The sequence below is a fragment of the Artibeus jamaicensis genome, unplaced genomic scaffold (genome assembly GCF_021234435.1).
Source record: "Artibeus jamaicensis isolate MK-2021 breed Jamaican fruit bat unplaced genomic scaffold, CSHL_Jam_final contig_233, whole genome shotgun sequence".
Lineage (NCBI taxonomy): Eukaryota > Metazoa > Chordata > Mammalia > Chiroptera > Phyllostomidae > Artibeus > Artibeus jamaicensis.
Window position 1 is genome coordinate 50404436 of NW_026521486.1, and position 23324 is coordinate 50427759.

General features: G+C 40.5%; 1 protein-coding gene across 8 annotated transcripts in view; it reads left to right on the forward strand.

Moving 5' to 3' along the window:
- The window catches only part of SCN8A (sodium voltage-gated channel alpha subunit 8), a 201257-nt gene that overhangs the window by 137685 nt on the left and 40248 nt on the right, over positions 1–23324 (forward strand). For all 8 annotated transcript variants that reach the window (XM_053661634.1, XM_053661638.1, XM_053661633.1 and 5 more), the window contains 2 exons: positions 10828–10960; positions 16660–16898. In XM_053661634.1, the coding sequence (XP_053517609.1) occupies positions 10828–10960; positions 16660–16898 (372 nt within the window). The remainder of the gene's footprint in view (positions 1–10827; positions 10961–16659; positions 16899–23324) is intronic.

The following is a 23324-nucleotide window of genomic DNA, read 5'->3' on the forward strand; positions in this document are numbered from 1 at the left end:
TTCTAATACTTCAGGTTCCTCTAACACGGCATGAAGACAGCCAATCCTTTAATTAGCATGATGCATGTGTGGAGGAAAACTGGACAGTTGAGGGTGGAATCAGTCAGAGTCACCTGTTTTTAGCACTTTACAGCAGTTGTTGACTGTATAGATAAAAATTCAAAAGGCAATTAGGATGTATTTAAGGTTATCTTTTCTTTCCCTGCCTTTTCATTTTAAAAAAATATTTTATTTATTTATTTCGAGAGGGGAAGGGAGGAAGAAAGTGAGGGAGAGAAACATCAGTGCGTGGTTGCCTATCACATACCCCCTGCTAGGGACCTGGCCTGCAACCCAGGCATGTGCTCTGACTGGGAATTGAACCGGCCACACTTGGGTTCAAAGGCCGGCATTCAGTCCACTGAGCCACACCAGCCAGGGCCCCTGCCTTTTTATTTAAAAGCAAAATACTTCCCCCCTTACATTTGTATAGCTCTTTACAAACTGCAAATTACTTTTACACATATAATATAATTTTTTTCTGAATAAAAATCCTATAGGGCTGACAAAATGGGCATAGATTATTATTCCTCTTGTTTAGATGGGGAAGCAGGCTCAGAGAATTGGTGCTCCTCGAGGTCACATAACTCATCGCTGATGGAGCCAGAATCTTAGATCTTTCAGAAACCTTAGTCTTCTGTTTTTCAGTTCATGTTAATGTTCTCTCTGCACAGTCACATGGCCCTTGCTCTTTTGGAGACCTGTTTATGGAAGATCAACAATAATAGGGACAATAAGAACAAACTGGTTACACAGTGCCCCCCAAACCAGATAATTGGTCAAAATAAATGTTATAGATGATTATCTTTAAATTTAATTTGTATTTTACTTTTACTAATTCTATGTCTAGAGGTCAGTTTGGGGCTACAACTAGGTAGATAATTATATTCCCTGGGGAAAAAATGGGAAATGATATCAAGAAGAATGAGGGGTGGGTCAGAATGTACAGTACAGTTGGGGCAATTCAAATGCTGAGAGCCAAACTGAATATTAATATCCTATCAGTTTTTTTAAATATTTAAGCTCAGTAATACATCTTGTTTTTCCTTTGAAGAGAAGGTATTAGAAAAGGTGTTCAGGAAGGAGCTTGAGCATCAGCTTACATCACATGAGCAGGTTCGGGGGTTTGTTTTTGGTTTTTTAGCAGCCTTTGTTGTACTGTGTGGGAGAAAAATTTGAGAGGCAGTTGAACAGATGGTTGTGGGGTTGTGGAATGTGAGGCTTTCTGCACCGCCTTATATTGTAAACTGCAGAATGTTTGCCTTTGGAGTTTTTTTGGTGGTTTTTTTTTTTTTTTGAGCCTGCCCACTCAACACCCTGTAAGCATTTAGGAGATTCTTTGCAGTGGTCCCAAGTGTTGGTGGTGACAGATTTCAGGATTCCCAAGGCCAGGAGGTCAGATCCCAAAGCAGCAGGAAGATGGGGTAGGCAGGACTATATCATTCCCCAGGACTTCATGATTAGGAAAAACTATTTTTTAGAAGACATAGACAACTTCCTAGTTGTTAATAGTGTGAGGAAATATCTAATTTATATTAATAAGCCAAATTGAGAAAACAAAAACAGAATGCATGTAGTTTGTATGGTATACCACATCTCCAAGAAGATAAACTGCATGTAGGAAAAAGATGACTGACTGAAGTTAACTGTAGTTGCCTTTGGAGGGGACTTTTGCTGACTTTTTTCTTACACTTCTCTGTTCTTTCTAGTTTTCCACAGTGGGCATAATAATGATAGCTACCATACATTTAGTTCTTAATACACTCTGCTAAGTATTTTATGTGCGTGATCTCATTTAATTCTTATGACCACCCTATTCGGTAGGTGTTTTATCCTATTAACAGATGAGATTCAGAGACTCATCTCTGAGACTTAGTGACTTGAGGAGATGAAACTTGAACCAAGAAAACTTGCCAAAGAAAACTTCCCCATTAAATATTAACTCCCTTTGGGATGTGAGAAAATCAGTCATTTATCTTAGAAGGACATGATATGTTATAATGTTATATACAGTCCAGGCCAGGTGAGGCACTGATGCCCCTTTGAGCTGGGATGTAGTGATCCTTTCTGTGGAAGCATCGGGCGTGTCTGCAACTGCGGACTCACTTGTCTTTGCCCGAACTGTTAGAGCTCTCCAAGTTACACACGCACTCCTGTGGGCAGGCGCAGTGGCCACTGCTGGTTTATAAGCCGGTCTCACGTAGTCTTCATGATTAAGCGGTGCCACATCTGTGTTTTAAGAAATTAAGAAATACAATATTCTCTGTGGAAAAAAGACATCTGGACTTCACTTCATCAGAATCTCATCAAAAAAGTGTCACCTCTTCATTAGCTATTCATTTGTGATTCAGTAGTGATTTTTTGGAGGGGATAGTTTGGGAATTTCTACTTTTGCTCTTTGGTTTAACATAGGATAAGGAGACTTCCCATGTCTTCATCTCTTAGCTGGAAAAGTAGGTGAGAATCATAGCTCTTCACTCACTAAGAAGGCAAATGCTACTGACAACCCCCAAATCACACATAACTCAGAAAGTATGACATATTAGCTTACAGATGTACAAGCATTATCTCATTTAATGCTCACAGTCCCAACCCTGTGACACAGATATTACAGTTGTCTGCATTTTACTGTGGAGGAAGCAAGGCTTAGAAAAGGGTTGGTTTCCCAGTAAGCAATAGAGTTAGGATTTGAATCCAGGTGATCCAACTGCAGAGTATTAACCATTAACTATTATGCTATACTAATTCTAAAGCCCCAGTGCTTTACTTTTTTTTTCTTTTTTAAGATTTTATTTATTTATCTTTGGATGGGAAGGGAAGGAGAGAGGGAGAGAAACATCAATGTATGGTTGCCTTTCGTGCATCCCCTGCTGGGAATTGGCCTGCAGGGAACTGGTCTGCAACCCAGGTATGTGCCCTGACTGGGAATCGAACTGTGATTGTCTGGTTTGCAGGCCCGTGCTCAATCCACTAAACTACAACAGCCAGGGCTTTACTTTTTTTTTCTTATACTCCCCTGAGGACATGCTTAGAGGGCCAGGGAGGGAGTGAGAGAGGGAGAGAAACATCAGTTGGTTGCCTCTTGCATGTGCCCTACTGGGGACCGAACCTGCAACCCAGGCATGTGCCCTGATGGTGTTGGAACCCATGACCTTTAGGTCCATGGGACGATGCTGCAACCAACTGAGCCACACTGGCCAGGGCTTTACTTACACACATGATCCTGGGGAATTAACCTCTCTAATTTCCCATATCTGTAATAAAAAGATAAAAAGACCTTTGTTATAGGACCATTATGAAAATTAAATGTAATAACATATATAAAATGTGAAACATATTACTGGGCCCATTCTAGGTATTCACATTCTTGGTATCTAGTTTCTATTTCTTTTCCTATAATTTTTTGGACTTTCTAGCCCTGAGAAGCAGACAGTGGGATTTCAGCTGGATTACTTGACTTGGAGAGGGTGGGGCTTCTGATATTCTAAGAACCCTTTGAGAAGGAGAAAATATTATACAGTTATTTTAAAGAAAAGCAGTACAAAAATTTGAAAAAGACTTGAACAGAGATAAATGGCTAGATCCCAAGGTCACTTCCAAAATGCTCTAAATTTTAACTTCAAGAAAGGTGACTAGACTGGATGATAGATTCCCATTACGCATTTCCTTGTGAAAGCAATTTACAATCAATAGCAAGTTGAGCTTTAGCTTTCTTGGCAGATCTGTAGAAACCTGGGCAGGATCTGCCATCTGCAGTGGCTGCAGAATGTCTCTTTGAGGACAGCTACAATTTAGGAGGTTGGAAATCAGTGGCTAAATGTTCTAATAAATCTTGCATTTCGGTTCAGAGAAATGGAACAAGTATACACTAGGTTTAACTTTCAAAGAACAAGATTAAAGTTGTCGTTTTCTTCCTCTGTTGATAGTTTTGTACCAAGCTTCCTTAGAGGCTGAATTTTTAAAAGGAGCGTCCCCTGACTTTTAAAAAGTTATTCATTCTCTTCTTCCTTCCCCAGCAAATGAAACAAAATAAAGAAAAAAAATATATATATACCTCCATTTACCAAAAACAAAACCTGAAAAGGTAGGGAAGGGAGGATGGGAAATTGTGTGTGGTCTTTCCTCTGGTCCTTTTGGGCCCCATCCTGGGTGAAAGAACCAGGCAGCTGAGCCAGTAGCAGGATCCTGAGCAGATTCTCCATGGAAGGTGGCTGCGAAGCTGCTTTACATAGGCTAGTGTCTGCTGCAGGTTTTCTTCCCATCAGTTGGCTATAGTCTGTCACCAGAAACAAAGCCAGCATCACTGGTGGGAATGTAAAATGCTACAGCCATTTTGGAAACCAGATTGGCAGTTACTCCAAAAAAAAATGAAACATAGAGTTACCATTTGACCCACCAATTCTACACTTAGAGATATACCCAGGAAAATTGAAAACAGGTGTTTACACAAAAACTTGTTGACAAATATTTATAAAATTATTACTCATAATAGCCAAAAAGCGGAAACAACCCTAATGCCCACTGACTGATGAGTGAGCAAAATGTAATACATTTTTACAATGGGATATGACTTAGCCATAGAAAGAATGATAGATGGTACAGCACGGGTGAATCTTGAAAAACATTATGCTAAATGAAAGAAGCCAGGAATGAAAGGCCACATATAATATGATCAAATTTACATGACATGTTTAGAAGAGGCAAATCCATAGAGACAGCAGGCAAATTACTGGTTGCGAGGGGCTGACTGGTAGAGGGGGTTTGGATTGACTGCTAACAGGTACCATATTTCTCTTTGGTATGATGGAAATGTTCTAGAATTAGATTATAGCGATGGTTGTGCAACATTGTAAATATACCGAAAGCCACTGAATTGTAACCTCAAAGTGGTTAAAATGGTGAATTTTATGTTATGTGCATTTTATCTCAAATTTTCTCAAATTGAAAGAAAGAAACAATAGTCAAGTACCTGGACTTTCAGTCCCAACTTTCAAAACCTCACCTGGGTAAGGAAGGAGTTCCAGGACATACCCACCCATCTTGGTATCCTGTGTACCCTGATTTTAACAGATTAGATTTTCTTAGTGTAGATATATTTTTCTCTGGATGTTCCCTTAACCACCACTCCCCCTTCCTTAGCACTGTCATGTGATGTTCTTTTAAGCCCTTTTAGTTTTTGTCCTCTTAAGCAAATAGCAGTTGTGAATGTGTTTGCCCTCTATCTCTTCATTAATCAATCTGATTAATGAATCCTGAGAGACTGCATATACAAATGGACAATGACCTGATCACAGCATAAAAATAGAACTTTCACCCACAACCTGCCCAAGAAACCAACCCCCTGATCTATAATAAACAACCCAGAAGCCAGCCTGCTTTAGGTCAAACTTACAAGAAGCCAAATTTCTATCTCATGACAATCTAGCAAGCTAAATAATAACTTCTGTAACAATCAGCTCAAAATGGCCAGGACTTGATTAATAACTGACAACTTCCCTGATTTTTATCCCTGATTCCAACATAGGACCAACCAAAGAAAGCCAGTATACACTCCTGCCAAAGCACACGGGATACCCAGCTTCTAGTTAACTTGTCTACAGCTGCCTGGTGGCAAGTGCCTCTCATCAGGGAAACAGAAGCCTCTCTGTCTCCCACTGTAAAGCCTTACCACCCACTCCCTTGCCGCCTTTTGAGTCTGCTAAAACATGCATGGTGTTGACCGACTCCCTCACTATGTCAGACTTGGGATAAATAGCCTTTGCTTTTCTTGTTTAGTTGATCTTTGTATATTTCCAAAATGCAAGTAGGTACATCTTATACATATTTACACCCTCTGCATTACCTATTTCTTTTCAATGGGTTTCTCTGTAATCAGTATTGCAATAGTACATTGGGTAACCCTCACCCGAGAGTTACCAAGGTTGTGGGTAAAACCAAGGTAGAGAAGGAACTCTCCAACCACTTGACGATTGTCCCCTAAGTCCCCTTTACCACAAGATTCTCCCCAAAAGTACTCTAATACCCCTTTCTAGTCAGTCTCCTCCCACTTCCAGGTAACCACTTCTGACTTGTGTCTCCTTAGATTAGTTTTCTTTAATTCTTGTGGACTCATGTAATATGTATTTTTTATTTGGCTTCTTTTACTCAACAAGATGTTTTGGAGATACATTCATGTTGTTTTATGTATCAGTAGTTCACTTGTTATTGATGACTGGTATTTCATTGTGTATAAATATATCCCAATTTTTAAATTTATTTTCCTGTTGATAGATATTCAGGTTGTTCCCAGTTTTCAGTAGCACAAATAAACTTGTCAAGAGCATTCTTGTACAATTCTTTGAAGATAAATGTTCTCACTTATATGAGATAAATTCCACCTCACAGTGGAATTTCTGGGCCATATGGTAAATGTATGTTTAACTTTATAAGAAACTGCTGAACAGCTCTCCAGAATAGTCCCACTATTTTTTAATGCTCCCAATAACAACGTGTTAGAATTCCAGTTGTTCTGTAGCCAAGCCAATTTTTGGTGGTGTCTGATTTCAGCATTTTAGTGGATACAAAATGTGATCTTGTTGTGCTTTTAATTTGCATTGCCACGATGATTAATGATGAGCTTTTTTTCATGTGCTTATCGGCTTCTGGTATCTTCTTTGGTTCATTGTTTATTCATATCTTTTGCCATTTTAATTGAGTTGTTCTTTTTATTTATTATTTATCTGTTAGTTTTTTGCTGATCTGTGAGATGAAGATATTTTCCTTTTATAAGCTTTATAGTTCTGGGTTTTACATTCAGGTGCCTGATTCAACTCAAATTAATTTTTGTGTATAAAACTACATAGGAATGGACCTGGGTGGATATCCAGTTTTTTAGCACCATTCGTTAAAAAGACTTTTCTTTTTCTATTGAATTGACTCAACACTTTGGTCAAAACCAATTGATGTAGTTACATATGTAGGTCTATTTCTGGATTCTATCCTATTCCCTTGATCTATTTGTCTATGCCTATACCCAATACTACATTTGTTTTAACTATTATAACTCTTTAAGTCTTGAAATGAGATAGTGTGAGCCCTCCAAATAAAGAAATATTTTGAAATATTATTAAATAATCTTTTAAGAAACTATTTTGCTATTCTAGACCTTTTTAAAAATATTTTTAAATCTTTTGATTTAAAAATTCTATTCTTGATCTTTTGCATATCCTCACATATTTTAGAATAATTTTGTTAGTTTCTTCAAAAAAGCCTAGAATTTTGATACCAATTGCACTGAATTTATAGGTCAACTGGGGAATTTGGAGCATCAGTTATATTGAGCCTTCCAATCTATGAATATGGTATATTTCTTCACTTATTTAGGTCTTCTCAAGTTTCTCTCAACAGGGTTGTATAGTTTTTAGTGAGGGTTTTGCCCATCATAGATTTATTCCTTGGCATTTAAAAAAATTTGTAATTTTTATTTTTCAATTATCATTTATATTCAATATTATTTTGTATTACTTTCAGGTATATTTTTGATACTATTGTAAAAACGTAATTTTTATTTTCAAGTATTTGTTTCTATAATATAGAAATAAAATTGATTTTTATATATCGAACTTGTATCTCATGACCTTGATAAATTAACATTGGTTCTGTTAGATTTGGGGTTTTAAAAAATATGTATTTCATGGGGTTTCCTACATGTACAATAATATTTTCTGTGAATAGCAGCAACCTCATTCTTTATGACTTTTTAAAATTTTTCTTGCTTTATTGCCCTAGCTAGGACTTCAGATACAAAATTGAATAGAATTGATGAAAGCAGACATCCTTTCTTATTTCCAGTATTAGTGGAAGAAGATTTAGTGTTTCATCAAGAAATCTAATGTAGGCTGTCGATTTCATAGATACTCTTTATCAGATCAAAGCTGCAACATTTTGAGAAATTTTATTATGTAGAAATGTCGTTTTGTTAAATGTTTTTTTTTCATCAGTGATAGAATCATGTGGTTTTTCTCCTTTGATCTCTTAGTGTGATGAAGAACATTGACTTGTTTTATGATATTAAACTATCCTTACTTTCCTCGAGTAAACCCTGTTGGTCATACTCTATTATCCTTTGTATATACTGTTGGATTCTATTTGCTCATATTCGATAAGAATTTCACGTCTCTGTTCATGACAGATATTGGCCTCTAATTTTATTTTCTTGTAATGTCTTTGTCAGGCTTAGTAGCAGGATTAGCCTTATAAAACAAGTTGAGAAGTATTCCCTTATCCTCTGTTTTCTGAAAGAATTTGTGTAAAATTGGTTTTATTTCTTCCACAAATGTTTGATAGTGTTCACATGTGAAGCCATCTGAGCCTAGAGTTCTCTCTGAAGTAAGGCTTTTTTAGGATGATTTCTTGAATATGACCTCTTTTAGTTTTGTTTCTTTTTCTATCAGTTTTGATAAGCCATGTTCCAGTAAGTTTTTCCCTTTCATCCAAGATGAAATGACATAAAGTTGTTCATAATATATTCTTCTTCTCCTAAATATGTCTGTAAGACTTATAGTAATGTCCCCTTTTTTATTCCTGAAAAATTATAATTTGTATTTTCTTGTTTCTCCTTGATCAATCTTACTAGGGGAATTATCAATTTTATTAACTTTTTTAAAAACAACATTTGACTGGTTTGATTGTATATTGTTTGTCCATTTATTAATTAATTAATCTCTACTTCTATTTTAATTATTTCTTTTCATCTGCTTACCTAGGATTTAACTTGATCGTTTTTTTTTCTTAAGGTTGAAGCTTAGAGCATTCATTATATTGATTATATCTTCTTTATTTTCTAATATAAGCATTTTAAGTTGTAAAATTTTTTCTGACCATTCCTTTAGCTGCATCCCATAAATCTTAATGTATTGTGTTTTCATTATCATCAGAGTATTTTCTAATTTCTTTTGTGATTTCATCTATGACCCATGGGTTTTTAGAAGTCTGTTCTTTAATTTACAGGTATACAGGCATCTGTTTTGGATATCTTTTTAATGGAACCAGTTATTTGGGTCTATGGTAAATGTCTTCCTGTATGAAAAGATAACAATGAATTTCTCTTCTTACCTTCTAAAAGTTCCTAAGTATGGGCTTTGAAATTTTCTTTCTTTTTTTTTTTTTGGTATCTTCTTTCATTCATTTCTGTTTTGAAACTTAAGATATATTCTATAACACATCTTATTATGGAACAAAACTTAATTTTATAGAAATTATCTCCACATACCCCTGTTACTGTTTACTTTCATTTTACATATAAAAATATGAGTGTCCCTTGAATGGGGCCTTTCTGTGTTCATTTTTAGGTGATCATCATTTTTTAAATGTAGCAGTTTATCTGATTTATTAAATGTCATGAATATCAGACTGGGAATTATAACCAAAAGTGGTTTCTCAAAGAAATATACCTTCTGTGGCCTGAGGTCATGGTTAATAAGTCATTCTTACATATTCAGGTGTTTGGATAGCAGTGCAGTCAGGACTGACCAAGGTAGAGGTGCTTTGTCCTTTCCACTTCTTCTGTAGCTCTGCCAAACAAACCAACCCGCAGGTGAGACACATAAGTGGCTGAATCAGTGAAAGTTTGATGAAATATTGTGATGAGATAAATTATAATCTGCCAGAACTTTCATTGTACGGTTCTTAAAATCTAAACATATATAAGAACATAAAGGCTTTCTGATGTAGCTCTCCAGAGATAATTATTTTCTTTTTAAAATTGGTAGGATCATTCTGGTATGGGTCAGATGGGTACCACTCTAGCTTCATACAAACAGGAGTGGTGGGGACAGTCTCTGCCTCTTATCTTCACCACGGAAGGGTCAGCCAACTTTCCACGGGTAACAAGTTAAAGTGGACAGCATGGTTACTAGAAAGCTAGGTTTTGAGCCATCGCATTAAACCCCATCTGCTATCGAATAATTAGGTTGGCACAGAAAACACAAGCAAGGGACATTAAGAAACCCTCTGCTGTAATCTAACATACTAGTATTGCCCACTGTGGAGCATGTAAAAAATATGTTGTATAAAAATCTCATGGTATTTTCTGCTGTTTTTCTTTGGTTGGAAATTTGAATGTTGCAGCTTAACTCACAAAATAAAATTAAAAAAAAATAAGATAAACATATATGATGCAGTATATTTAATTAAGACAGCTAAAACTTACCAGACTCTTTACAGTGGCTTGGAGGAGATTTGGGGTAGAACTTGATCACGATTAGTTAGGCCCAGGTGTGGCATCTGGAAGCAGCAGCTTGGCAGAGTGACAGTGTTCCTGCACATGGAGCAAACAGTGTTTATTAACACTCACTGTGACCGGGGGCTTGGCCCTTAATGAATTTTCAAACAGAGGTGGATTTGACTTATTTTATCATGTGGTCCAATTCTAGTCAAATGCTGTAGCTCTGAGACTAGGACAGGAAAATTCAGGGTTTCCCTGTGATGGCATTGCCCCAGGGGAGCTGGTCTTTCTAATCTTATGTTTGGAATTAAGCAGATGAGGTATTTGGGTCCCAGCCAGACTCTTGGGTGCACTGTAGATTGGACAAACTGAAGCGACTTGGTCTTGTCATCTGTACAACTATAAGGATGGCCCATGGCCAACTTGTTGCACGCTACTTCTTGAGGTCAGTAGGCTTATAGGATCAAGGTAAAAAGTTGAAGGAAGAGCATATATTCTTGCTCAGTTTTGGCTGTCAATATGGTAAGGCTCAGCCTTAATGTTCATAAGACTTTACTCACCCCATTTACTTTTTTTTCCCCCAGGCTACAACTGAAGTGGAAATTAAGAAGAAAGGTCCTGGATCTCTCTTAGTTTCCATGGACCAGCTGGCCTCCTATGGGCGGAAGGACAGGATAAACAGTATCCTGAGTGTTGTTACAAATACATTAGTAGAAGGTATGTGTCCTGTGGTCAGTCTGAACTGCTGAGATACAAGTATGTCGTGTGCATGATAAATATAATCCTTGGTCTGAGTTTTGTAAAAGTTGTCTCTAAGCTTTAGGAATAGTATACTGATTATAGAAACCAGCATCCCACATCTGCACACAGAGGATCCAAATTTCAAAGCCATTGCCAGCATTGTACACAGGTAGGAAATAAACATGAAGGGATGACATGAGTGTGAGCTAGAGCAGCTGAAGAAGCTTTTGTCATCGTCATCATGAGGAGCTCGTGAGATGACGTGCAGCATAAAGGAGTGTGGAGTGAAGAACTGTGAGGATATAGGATGATGGAATCCCTCTCACACCCTCTACCCCAAAACATACCTTCTTCTTTTCCTTTTTAGCTACTTGCAATGCTTTTGGGTTTCCCATAAGGACAAATGCACTGTGCATTTTGATTGCACCTAGTTCTGCCACTCTTTGAACACCCTCACATATTCATAAATATATTTGCTGTGTGACTGGGTAAGCTGAAACCCCTCTTCCTCCGGCACTCTGTGCCACCCGAAGAGCAGGCACTGTTGAATCACAGCACGGCTGCAGGAAAGCTGTTGTCAGTGCCTGAACTCAGGATCAGGAACTCAGGTTCTTCCTTGGGTTCAACATCTTTGGGACTCACTGAGTTTCCTTGACTTTCTGGAAGTCTATTTCCTTTGCCAGATTGGGCTAGTTCTTCTTCATTATTTTTTCAAATAAGTTTTCAATTTCTTGCTCTTCCTCTTCTCCTTCTGGCACCCCTGTGATTCAGATGTTGGAATATTTGAAGTTTGCCAGAGGTTCCTAAGCCTCTCCTTGTTTTTTTTTTTTTAATTCTCGTTTCTTCATTCTGTTCTGGTTAAATGTTTATTTCTTCTTTTTGCTCCAAGTCATTGATTTGTGTCCTTGTTTCCTTTCTGTCACTGTTGGTTCCCTGTACATTTTCCTTTATTTCACTTTTCATAACCTTCAGTTCTTCTATTTTGAGAACATACTCAACCATTTCTCTGAGCATCCTGATTACCAGCATTTTGAACCCTGCATCTGATAGGTTGGCTGTCTCTTCATTGTTTACTTGCATTTTTTCTGGAGCTTTGATCTGTTCTTTTATTTAGGCCATATTTTTTTGTCTTGACACATCTTTTATGTAGTAGGGGGCAGAACCTTTGGTATTAGCCAGGGCAGGGAAACTTAGGTTGCTATGTTGTAGTGCTATATGTGGGAGAGGGGCCCAAGAGGGAATAGTGCCTCTTGCTAGGCTCTCAGCTGGCTTTCACTCACTTTCCCCACTACCCAAAGCAACTTGGGCCCTTCTGGTGCAGACTCCCGGGTGGGAGGGTAGTTTTGTGTATGTTCTTGGACCCCGTGGGTCTTTCCAACGGACTCCTGTGAGGCTGGGAATTTCTCCCACTGCCTCAACACCCACAGGTGTTTTCAGTCAGAGATTTTAAGGCTTCGTTTCCCCACGCTGGAACCCTGGGTTGCACAGTCTGTCTCACTCCTCAGTTGTTCCTCCCAGTTTATCTTGCAAATGTGGGACTGCCCACTCGGCCAGCTGCTGCCTTGCCCGGTCTGCCAGTCACCATGTTGCCACAAGTCCTCTTTGCCCCAGCCGTACATCTCTACCCTCTCGTACAAGTCTGGGTGAATGTTTCTTCTTTAACTCCGTAGTTGTCAGACTTCCATACAGTTCAATTTTCTGGCAGTTCTGGTTATTTTTTGTTTTTAAATTTGTTGTTGTCCTTCTCTTCGTTGTGCAGGGAGGCAACATGCATCTACCTACACCTCCATCTTGGCTGGAAGTCCAGTAAATAAATAAATAAAATATTTAAAAAGAAAAGAAAACTAACATCCTCCAAAGCCGTATTTTATTATTGGCAAAGACATAAGAACCGGTGCAATGCAACAATTATTTTGTGATTACCTCAGTGACCTACCTATACAGGGTCTGGCAAGAGTCAATGCTCAGGAAATGTCCGTTGAACTGAATTTTGCTGTATGTGGAATGGTGGGGAGTGTTGGTGCCATGGGATTTCCTCTGGAGGCCTCACACTTTCATCATTCTACTGAGTTAGAGCTCAGTCATTGGAGAATTACTGTGTTTTTCTGGTCCCTTTCTTTCCTCTTTTCCCTGTCCTCTTCTTTCTCTTTCTGTCCTGCTGTCCTCATTCTCCACCCTCCACACACCAGCACACGTGTAAAAAATAGATGCAAGTGTAGCTCAGGGGAGAGAGCAAGTGAGAGACAACTGTCATTGTGTTCCTGAGAAGGAAGTCATTCCAGTTCTTTCCTTTTTCTAAGACCCGAAGTTCACATCACCTGTACCTTTCCTGCCTGTTCCTGCTTAGACATTCCTCCTATCCCCTCCCCTGGTATTTGACTCTCTTTGTTTAAACTGATGGGACCACTGCTGTAAGCAAAGAACAATGAATGGCTGGTGCTGAGTAATGTGAGAGGGAATTAAAGGACATTAAGAAAGATTTATTCCTATTTAACCACTGGTCCCTCTAGATTTAATGATCGCTACAGCATGAAAAGCCAGCACTGAATGAATAATTGTTACTGCTTCCCAGACCTTCAGTTAGGAAACTCCGACATTTTCATCCAAAGACTAAAATTACTATTATTTAAAACCAAAGAATCAGGCTCTTACCTACCACAGTGGAGAATTCCATAATGGAAAGTCCTGCCTGCTCTGCCTCACCCTATCCTGTTGCAAACATGCTCACCAGCATTAAAAAAACTCAGCAGAATTCAGTGAGCAGAACCATCAGCTTTGGGGATGTTTCAGAGGCCTGGAGGTGGGGTGTAGGCAGAGAGTAATGTAATTTCACTCTACCTCGAAGCGGTGAAGCCCTGGGAGAAGGGGAGAGTTGGTGAAGTAGCAGCGAGGGAGTAGTGATGGTTCTTGGCATTACTTATTCTTGGGGTAAATAGTTTTAAAAACTCCCCTATAGAGGTAATTGGCTATAGCTATTGCTGCCAGAAATTACTTACTTACTCTCTTATTCAACTGACAAGCATCAGGTATCAGTACAGTTACTTCTCTGGTATCTATCTGCCTTTCCAGTGCAGCTGTAGATTCTGTGAGGATGGAGACTCTTGTTTTGCAATGTTTTCCCAGTGTCTGGCAAATTGTAGGTGCTTAAAAAGTTGTTGAATTGAATTGAATTGAGAGAAGCCCCTGCCTTTGAAAACCTCGTGGTCTCTCACGTGACCATCTTGGTGGCATTGTGAAGCCCTCTCTGAAAACAATTCCCTGTACCCCAGAAGCTGAGACCTATAGCATCCCCTCTGGAAATGTCAAGCGCAAGTAAGGGAAACCCCGTAAACCTTTGAACATCTCACCCTCTCTGTGAGAGGCACATGGGGCCATTCCAGACACATGGGGCCAGTAGGTTTGCAGAGTTGTGAGTTACTTTATACACTTCCTTACTCCTAATTGATCTATTCTAGCTTTTAACACTCTTCATTGCCTTACATTTAGTGGAATGAAGAAAGCCCTGAGTATCTACCCTTCTCAGTACAGGTGGTTAAGAGATATCTAGTGTCCCTCTAGGAATCTTCCTGGTGCCCCAGAGGGTAAAGAAGCCCCTCCTTGCTTTCTGGCCAAGATGTAGAGCCTAGTTCATTATAAAACGTCACAATCATGTCAGCTGTCAGAAATGTGAATGTAAGTAGCTCCTTCAGCCTCCACGTGCATGCTGTGATGGTGAGCAGCAGACATTTGAAGCAGGAAGGAGATAAAAAAGGAACAGAACCAGATTTCCAAATATGTACTACAAGAATTTATGGAAATAAGAGAACCTTTTCATTTTCTTTTTTGGGGGGGAAACTAAATTTACCTTAGGAACGGAGGGAGTTCTATAAGGAAGAAGCCAAAGCAAATTTTCTTCACAGACTTCCTTTCCCACGCAGACTCCCACGTGGCGCTTACTGTGGCCCTCAAATCTGAAAAACCAAGGCAACTATTTTCTTAGCAACCAGGGAGCCAATCAGAAACCTAACCAAAGCACCCATCTAAAATAAAGCCATCACCATGGGCACCATCCAGCTGTTGGAAAAAGGGGAAGTAGACTAATTGAAGGATTCCATCTTGTTCTTGATGAAATGTTGAGAAACTCTTCTATTCTGTGAACAATTTGTTTTTGTAAGAAGAATTGGGGAGAGGGGGGGATGCCGTTACAGCCATCCCCTCAGAACCCAATATCTTGTCTATAAGGATTATCATGCTATCAGGTTTGCAAGGTTACACCTCTTAACATTCTCCTAAGTCAAGGTCCTTGGACTTTTATGATCCTAGCTATTAGATTTCATACTCAGTTGGTGGAGAGCTTTGTTACCTGGGGCCTCGTGCCTAGGTGGGTGTAGCTGCCGGCTGAATGGCTCTCTGCCTTTAGTGTCTAATCACCCTTTTTAATCTTTGCTTGGTAAATGATCTTAGAGATTATCTAGTCCAGTGATTATTGGTCTGTGTTTATCAGAGTCCCAGGATTCTGGGGAAGTACCTCAGGAAAGGCAGAAGTCAGTTGGACTGGCACTAAGCTCCTCTTGTCTCAACTAGAGCAATTCCTAATTCATCTATCTTGTTAGTGCTTACATAAAATCTTGTTAGGAAAAAAAAAACAGGTACAGCTTCTAAAAGAGACAGAAAGAGAGGGTAAGACAAAAGAAGGAGAGGAAGAAAGAAGAAAGATACTGAGGAAAGGAGAGGGGAAGAAGATAAAGAAAGATGAAAAGGTTGAAAGTGGGAAAGGGTAAGAGAAGGAGCCATGAAGAGAGGAGCCATGAGAAAGAGAAAAGAAGGGAGAAAAGGGGAAAGGAATGTGACTTACATTTCTAACTGGATTTTGAATTGGAAACTCATTGACTTTTTGGAAACAAAAGATGTATCCTGCATGGTGACTTGGTTGACAGTGCTGATTCTGCTGTAAAGATAATAACAATAGTAAATATTTCTGCAGCACTCAGTATATGCCAGGGTGTTCTGAGGCACTTTATTTTAGCTCATTTAATTCTCTTTAGAAATTGAAACCGCTTGTTCATGTTCCCACAGTTAGTAAGTGTCTCAGCTGGTATTTGCATCAAGGTATGTCTGGCTTCAAAGTCTGTGCCTTTGACTGCTACTTTGATAATAATCAAATGATATAATGTATAATATAATACTATTTATTGAGGGCTTACCTTGTGTCAGGACCTGTGAGCTCTGCTTTAGAAACATCAAATCATTTAATTCTAGTGAATGGATGAGGATTAAGGACTGATTTAGTTCTATATAACCTTAAAGTAAGTGCCATTTCAGATGAGGCCCTTGAGGCATAGAGGAGTCAGCACCTTGCCCAAGATCACACAACTTATGAGGGTTGAAGACAGTTGAACAGGGAATGAGACTCCAGAGGCTAAGCTCCCAACTACTATGCCATGCTCCCAAAATGAATGGATTGAATTCTATTTATAACGAGCTCATTATTGATGGGGGAGTGGTCTGGTACTGTTCATGCCTCCTGTCTCCCTTTGAGAGAAGGAATACCCATGGACACAGTAAGGAAAGTCCACACTTAAGCCATCTTTGTACTCACATTAATAGCAGTGATAATGCCCCAATGAAGTGTTGTACCATCTCCTTTGTTTTCTTACTGTGATTGAGGGACCACCTTTGTTCTTTCCTCCCTACAGAGCTGGAAGAGTCCCAGAGAAAGTGCCCTCCATGCTGGTATAAATTTGCCAATACTTTCCTCATCTGGGAGTGCCACCCCTACTGGATAAAAGTGAAAGAGATTGTGAACTTGATTGTTATGGACCCTTTTGTGGACTTGGCCATCACCATCTGCATTGTCCTGAATACACTGTTTATGGCCATGGAGCACCATCCTATGACGCCACAGTTTGAGCATGTCTTGTCTGTAGGAAATCTGGTAAGACAGAGCGCTGTTTCCTGATTTTGTGACCGGAACATGTTTTGCCTGTAGGACATGTTTTCCTGCTACTGAAAGCAGGAGTCAAGGTGAAGAGAAAGTACTAGTTAATTGGAAGACAAATGCTTCCACATATGCTGTGGGCTCAGCCGCTTCTGCTCACTGTTGTGATCCCTGGCTGTTTCCTCTTTCTGCAGAACTTAGAAGACGTCATTTAGGAGCTGTTGGCAGTAAACCAACCATGGTGACAGAATGGGAGGCATGGTGCAGTGGGCTGGTTTCGCAGCCTGAGCCAGGGACTTCTGGGTTTTTATTTTCATTCTGTTTCTCACATTGATTCCTGCGTTGGTCCAGCAAATCACGTCCCTCTTCACCTTCAGAAATAGCCACCACAAAATAGGGGAGCTCTTTAAGTGCATTAAATGTAACTGCAAATTGCCCTGTGCTGCCCTATTAAATATCCATATGGGCACTGTCTAGGGGAGGTTTTCGACTCCAGGTCAGTTTCCCTCCAGGCCACTCCCGGGCTGTCATCCACGTTCCCCCAGCAGTGGGCTCTGCCAAATTTATTGCAGTATTAGCTTAAGTCCTGTATTTCATTTATAGTATTAATTGGAAGATAAGTAGGCACTTTTAAAAAAATAAATTACACAATATATTCTGAGATCAAGTAGTTGTGATTTGGGGATTATCTGTTTTACTTCTTTAGTTCGAAAATCAGGAGTTGGTTGAATTCTGATAGGTTGGAAAGAATCCTCTTGGTCATCTGAGCCTCAGTGTTCCTGAGGAGTTCCACCAGGGACACGTGAAGTCTAGTTGTTCCCACTTGACCAGAGCATAATCTCTGCCTGGTGTTTGTTTTTTCCCCTCTCCCTCCCTCCTCTCCTGCCTTCCTCACCTCACCTCCCTTTCCCTCCCTTCCTCTCCTTCCCTTTCTTCACACCTCCCCCCCCCCCCCCGCCAAAACACACACACCCCGCAAGCCCTAAAACACTATTAAGTGTTATAATATCATTTTGAGTTCTGATTCTGGAAACACATGTGCCAAAAGGGATCCTTTGTCTGGCTAGTCCTTTACCTGTTGTGTTCCCTGGTACACATCCAGGAAGATTCTGTGGTCTTTCTAGTCTCCATGTCTCGGCTCACTTCGGTGATGTGAGCTCTCGTGCGCAGTCTGAGGAAATACCCACAGTGCTGAAATAGCTGTCCAGGAAATCTCACTGGCTCTGAAAGGTGCCAGAAGGTGGGCTTGCTGTGTGACTGGCTGGCCCAGGGCCTTAGCCATCAAGCAGCATTTTGAGCCAATGAACAATATCAATATCACATAGATGTAAGCTTTATTTTAGTTTAGCCATGGGTTAAGTAATAAGAAATATGACTTGATCGATTTTGTTGTTGGTAGTGGTGGTGGTATTTTCCCTATAGCATTTTTTTCTCAGTCTTTACTTTTACTTGTTTTTAATGAAATCGGTTCTCTATTTCCAAGAACCGATTGGAAAGGCCCTTTTACCTACCACCAGTGTAATTGCCCTGAGGCCAGGCCAGCAAATAACATTATATTTTCCTTTATTAAAAATCTACAGAGATTTAGGGTCACACCTGAATTAGAGTAGTGAGCATTCAAAAGACTTTGCTCAGAACCATTAACGAAGAAAGTAGAGAGTAGAGAAGGTTGGCAGCTAATATCCAGGGATTCCATGGGGCCAGCCAAGCCAAACCAAGTTCTAAAATAAGAAAGCATGGCTGGGGGAGGGGGAGGTTCAAGGGGAAAGTAAATGTACAGTTAGCAACAGGCGTGGAGAGTAGCACATGGTTCAGGTTACCCTGGCCTGGCCGATGGATCGCATGTGAGGGTGAAGAGCAAGAAGTGAAGAACTGTGCCTGTGGGAGTTAGAAGATACGCTTTTATGCCAGTTGAGTATTAAGTTGAGCAGAAAGAACACAGAATTAGTAGTCAGAAGATTTGGGTTTGGGTTCTTGTTTGATGTAGTTTAACCTTAAATAAGCCATTCATTCCTGTTCAGAAATGTTTTAGATCTATAAACTGAGACTAGCACCATGTCATCCTCCAGTAGCTGGGAGGGTAAAATGAGAAGCTATGCCAAAGTTTTCGGAATAGTGAAAAGTACTCTGTAAATCTTAAGAGCAGTACTAGTGTAACTCAGTGGGAGAATTTCCAAAGGCTTGGAGATGTAGGTAGAGCCTTTAACGGAAGCCTAAGAAAAAGCGAATGGAAAAAGGTGAGATGGACTAGCGTGTGAGTACAGCCTTTCTTATAGTTGGAATGAGAGGCTTTTCCGCACTCAGGACGGTGATCAAGCTGTGTTTGTAGATGTACAGATAGGTGTTTCTGAGGGAAGATGAGAAGTCTTTAAGACCGTTTGATCTAACCCACAGGTTTTATAAAAGAAGTCAAAGCCTGAGGAGGCTATGTGACTTATACAACTTTTGTATTGTTTAGTTGTGATTGTCTTGCTTTTTTACAACCAGTTGAACACAACAGTGGGTTTATAAGGTGGTTTTTTTTTAAACAATTGTACCAAGAAGTTTTGAGTATAGTGTAAAGAACTTGCTCTGAGAGTAAGTTGCTGACACAGCCTTATCACTCCGAATAGTTTAATTTAGTGTGTTTTTTATAAACAAGCACATTCTCCTTCATAACCTCAATGTAACTGCCACAGTCAGGAAGTTAACACGGACACATTACAGCCATCTGATTCTTGGGACCCCTCAAGTTTTGCCAATAATACCCGTAATGTCTTATAACAAAAGCATTCAGTTTGGGTTACATATTCCATTTAGTTCCTGACTCTTTCATCTTCTTCAGCCTGGGAGACTTCCTCAGTCTTCCTTTGACTTTCATGACCTTGACACTTTTGAAGACTACACAGTTATTTTTTAGAATTCCCCCCATTTGGGTTTGTCTGCTGCTTCCTCGTGAGACTCCAGCTACGCGTTTGGCAGGAAGACCACACCAGCGAGGCTGCTTCCTCCCTGCACCTACCAGGGGGCTCACAGTCTCCATGCGTCACGTTGCTGGTGCTGTCCGTTACTTGACTAAGGAGGTGTCTGTCAGGCTTCTCCCCTATAAAGTGACTCTTTTGCCATTTATAATTAGTAAGTATTGTGAGGGAGGTACTTTAAAACTATCTGAATTGCCTGTTCTTCATTAAACTTTTGATTCATTTCTTTATTTACTAATATCAGCATGTACTCATGGTTTTCAGTTTTATCCAGTGGTTTATATTCCATTACCGTCATTTACTTCGATGTTTAATAAACCATTCCAGCAGTGGCCAGTGGGAGCCCTTCAAGCTGGCTTCTGCATCCTTTCATCATGTCCTCAGCACCTTCCTTTGTTTCTGCTATCACAAGATACTCCAGGCTAATCTGGTTTTCCTGCCTCAGGCCTGGAATCTGCCTTTCTTAGGGATCCCTGCTTTAAGGGGTGTGATATTTAGAAGTGAGGGTCTGGAGGGTCAAGAGGCAGGCCTAGGCCCTCCCCCACAGGGCTAGCTGCCGGTGTCAGACTACCTGTACCAACTGAAAACCGGGAGTTCGGGCTGTCCCTTCCAATTCCAGTCCAGCACTACGGGACTCGTAGTTTTCTCCTTCCTGTGCTTGGACTCTTTGTCCAACAAATAGAAACCTGGTTGCCACTGTCTTTAATATGTTAACTGATAGGATGAAAAGCCACGGTTACCTTTAACAGCATGGGTGCCCTCCCCACACTGTCCGGGCTCTGACTCCCTGTGCCAGGCTGTCCAGCTCCCACACTGGTGTCCTCTGTGTGAACCCCTCCTTATCCCTCACAGGCCCTGATGCCTCAGGCCAGGCCAGGCCACCTCACACACACATCTTCCCCTTACCCGACTTGGACTCGAACGCTTCACAGTGGGCCTCCCCGCTCTTCACCCCACCCCAGGCTTCCCCTGAGCAGAAGCCCTTCATCCTGCCTAGACTCTGACACCCTGTGCCGGGTGGCTGTCCTGCACAGATGCCCTCTGCATCCCAGTCAGAGTCTGCCAGTTTGTCCTGGACTGACCCCCGAAGTGGATGCCCCCTTTGGCCTGCATTGGCCATGGCGGCCCACACCAGGCTGCTCCCCTGCACACATTCCCTGCTCGGGCTCCCGCACCAGGCACCGGGCTTCCCTGCATGTGGACGCCCATCGGGGGAGTTTGGGGCTGAATCATTTGAGGGTTTGGAGATACGGAAGGGAGAGCAAAGGCTTGATGTGCCATGTAAGTTTGATCTCTGAGATTCTCAGCAAAAAAAAGGAAAAATAGAAAGCTATTTTTCTACTTTACCAAATACATATAAATGTTATCATTTTGTAACTACAGCTTAACCATAGCTTAACCAGATTTTCAACCAAAAGGGATTCCTTTTGTATTTTAATTTTTCTTTCATCCATGTCCTCGTAGCCCCTTGTGCATACCTCTTTTTAAAGCCTCATCACATCGTGTTTCAGGTGTTGCTTCTCCTCCTTGTTGGGTAACCAACCATCCCAGTTTGCATGGCTCTGAGGGGGCTCCTGGGTTGTAGAACTTCTGTTTCAAGAGTGGGACTTCTTAGGGAAACCGGGACAAGTTGGTCTTCCTGACTGGACACCCAGGATGCAGGCAGGACTTTCAGTTTAGGAAAGTCTCAGGCAAACCGAGATGGATTGGTCACCCTGCCTCCTGGTGATTGAGTTATTAAGAAGCTATTTATTATTTTTCCTGCTCATGTGTTGTTTTTTTCATGTCTCCATTGTGGTACATGAGGCTGTCATCAAATTGAATGTCATTAACTTTGAGGGAAGTGCACTACAGAACAGGAGCTAATTAGCCCCCTTCTGAGAACAGATAAGAGTGTGCAAACCCTAGTCACTCCCAGGTGAGCCTAAAGTTTGTTCACAGGTGCAGTTATGGCAGAGGGAGTGTGCCACTTCTCCTGACCCTCCCCCAACCCCAGCGTGACCCTCAAATGCAATGCCCCAATCTGAGGGCATTGTAGGCCCTACTGGGTGACCCGGAGATACAGGTTCTCAGACCTGTGCCTGAGGGCTTATCCAAACTAGAAAAATATGCCAAATCCGAATTCAGAACATTCTATTAGAATAGCAGTTCTCAGTCTTTTGTTTGTGTTAGGACCTCTTTACACTCCTAAAAAGAGCTAAAAAGCTTTTGTTTATGAGAGTTATATCTATTGATATATATCATATTTTAAATTAAAACCACAAAAAATATTAAGTATGTCTTTAAAAATTACAATAATGTACCCATTACATAATTACATAAATAACATGAGGCAAAACTATATTTCCTAACTACAAAGAAAAACAGCATTGTTTGACATCTTTGCAAATCTCTTTTATGTCTGCTTTAATAGAAGAGAGTTCAGTTCTCTTATCTGCTTATGTGTCTAACCCATGTGATAGGCTGTTTGGGCTGCAGCACAGGGAGAAAACCTGGCCTCGCACAGATACGTAGTTGGGAAAAGGAGGGCCCTGGCTCTCTGACAGGGTCTTAGGGACCCAGGGGTCCTCAACTCGCTTTGAGCACTGCTGCATTAGAACGTAAATTCCTAGGTGAATATTTGCCGACATTCACAAGAGTGACATTTATATATAGTTGTTGCTACACTGGTTAAAATTCTTTTTTCCCCTCTTCAGGAAGCATGTCTCAGTGCAAATGAGTGAGATCATAGAGATAACCATGAATCTACTCTTCTCTGTTTATTTTTAAGTCATTTCATCCAACCAATAGTTATAGATCTATTTTCACCAAAACCCCAAATAATTGGAGCACACTATATGTTGAAACAACACGGTTGCTGACCTCTGTCAAAGGCAGTCCCGCCAGGCGTCTGGGGGACATTCATCCCATTGGAAAGCAGCACCACATAACTGTGCCATTGTTGGTTTTTACTTAGCAGCCAGGGCTCCCGCAGTAGGGCCTTTCAGTAGTCAATCAGCCAGTGCTTATTACTGAGCACTTCTCGTGTGCTCACCAGGAGCCAAAGGGACCACAAATTTAGCCTCTACTTAGTGTAGCCCACGAAGCAGGCTAACATTTCTATGTAGATAAGCCTTTGATGGGTTTACACAAAGGGTTAAAATGTATGTCACGAATTGATTAGCTGCCCCTACTTCCTCTGACCTCACTTAGTGGGATGTTTTTTCTGTGGATACTTAGCTTGCCCTATGAACTTTGGTTTTGCTTAATTGGATCTTCAGGGAATATTCTTTTGGTTTTAGAATACTGCATCTTCAATTTAGAAAAATAGGGAACCACAGAATAGTATTGGACACCAAAAAGTGGTAGCCTGCCTGTCCATTTGGATCTTTATCCTTCAAGTCTTTCTGTTTTGTTATTTCTATACAGCAATTCAGTATATTTCCAAACAGCATCTGTAATCTAAGTACTTTTCACTATTTTT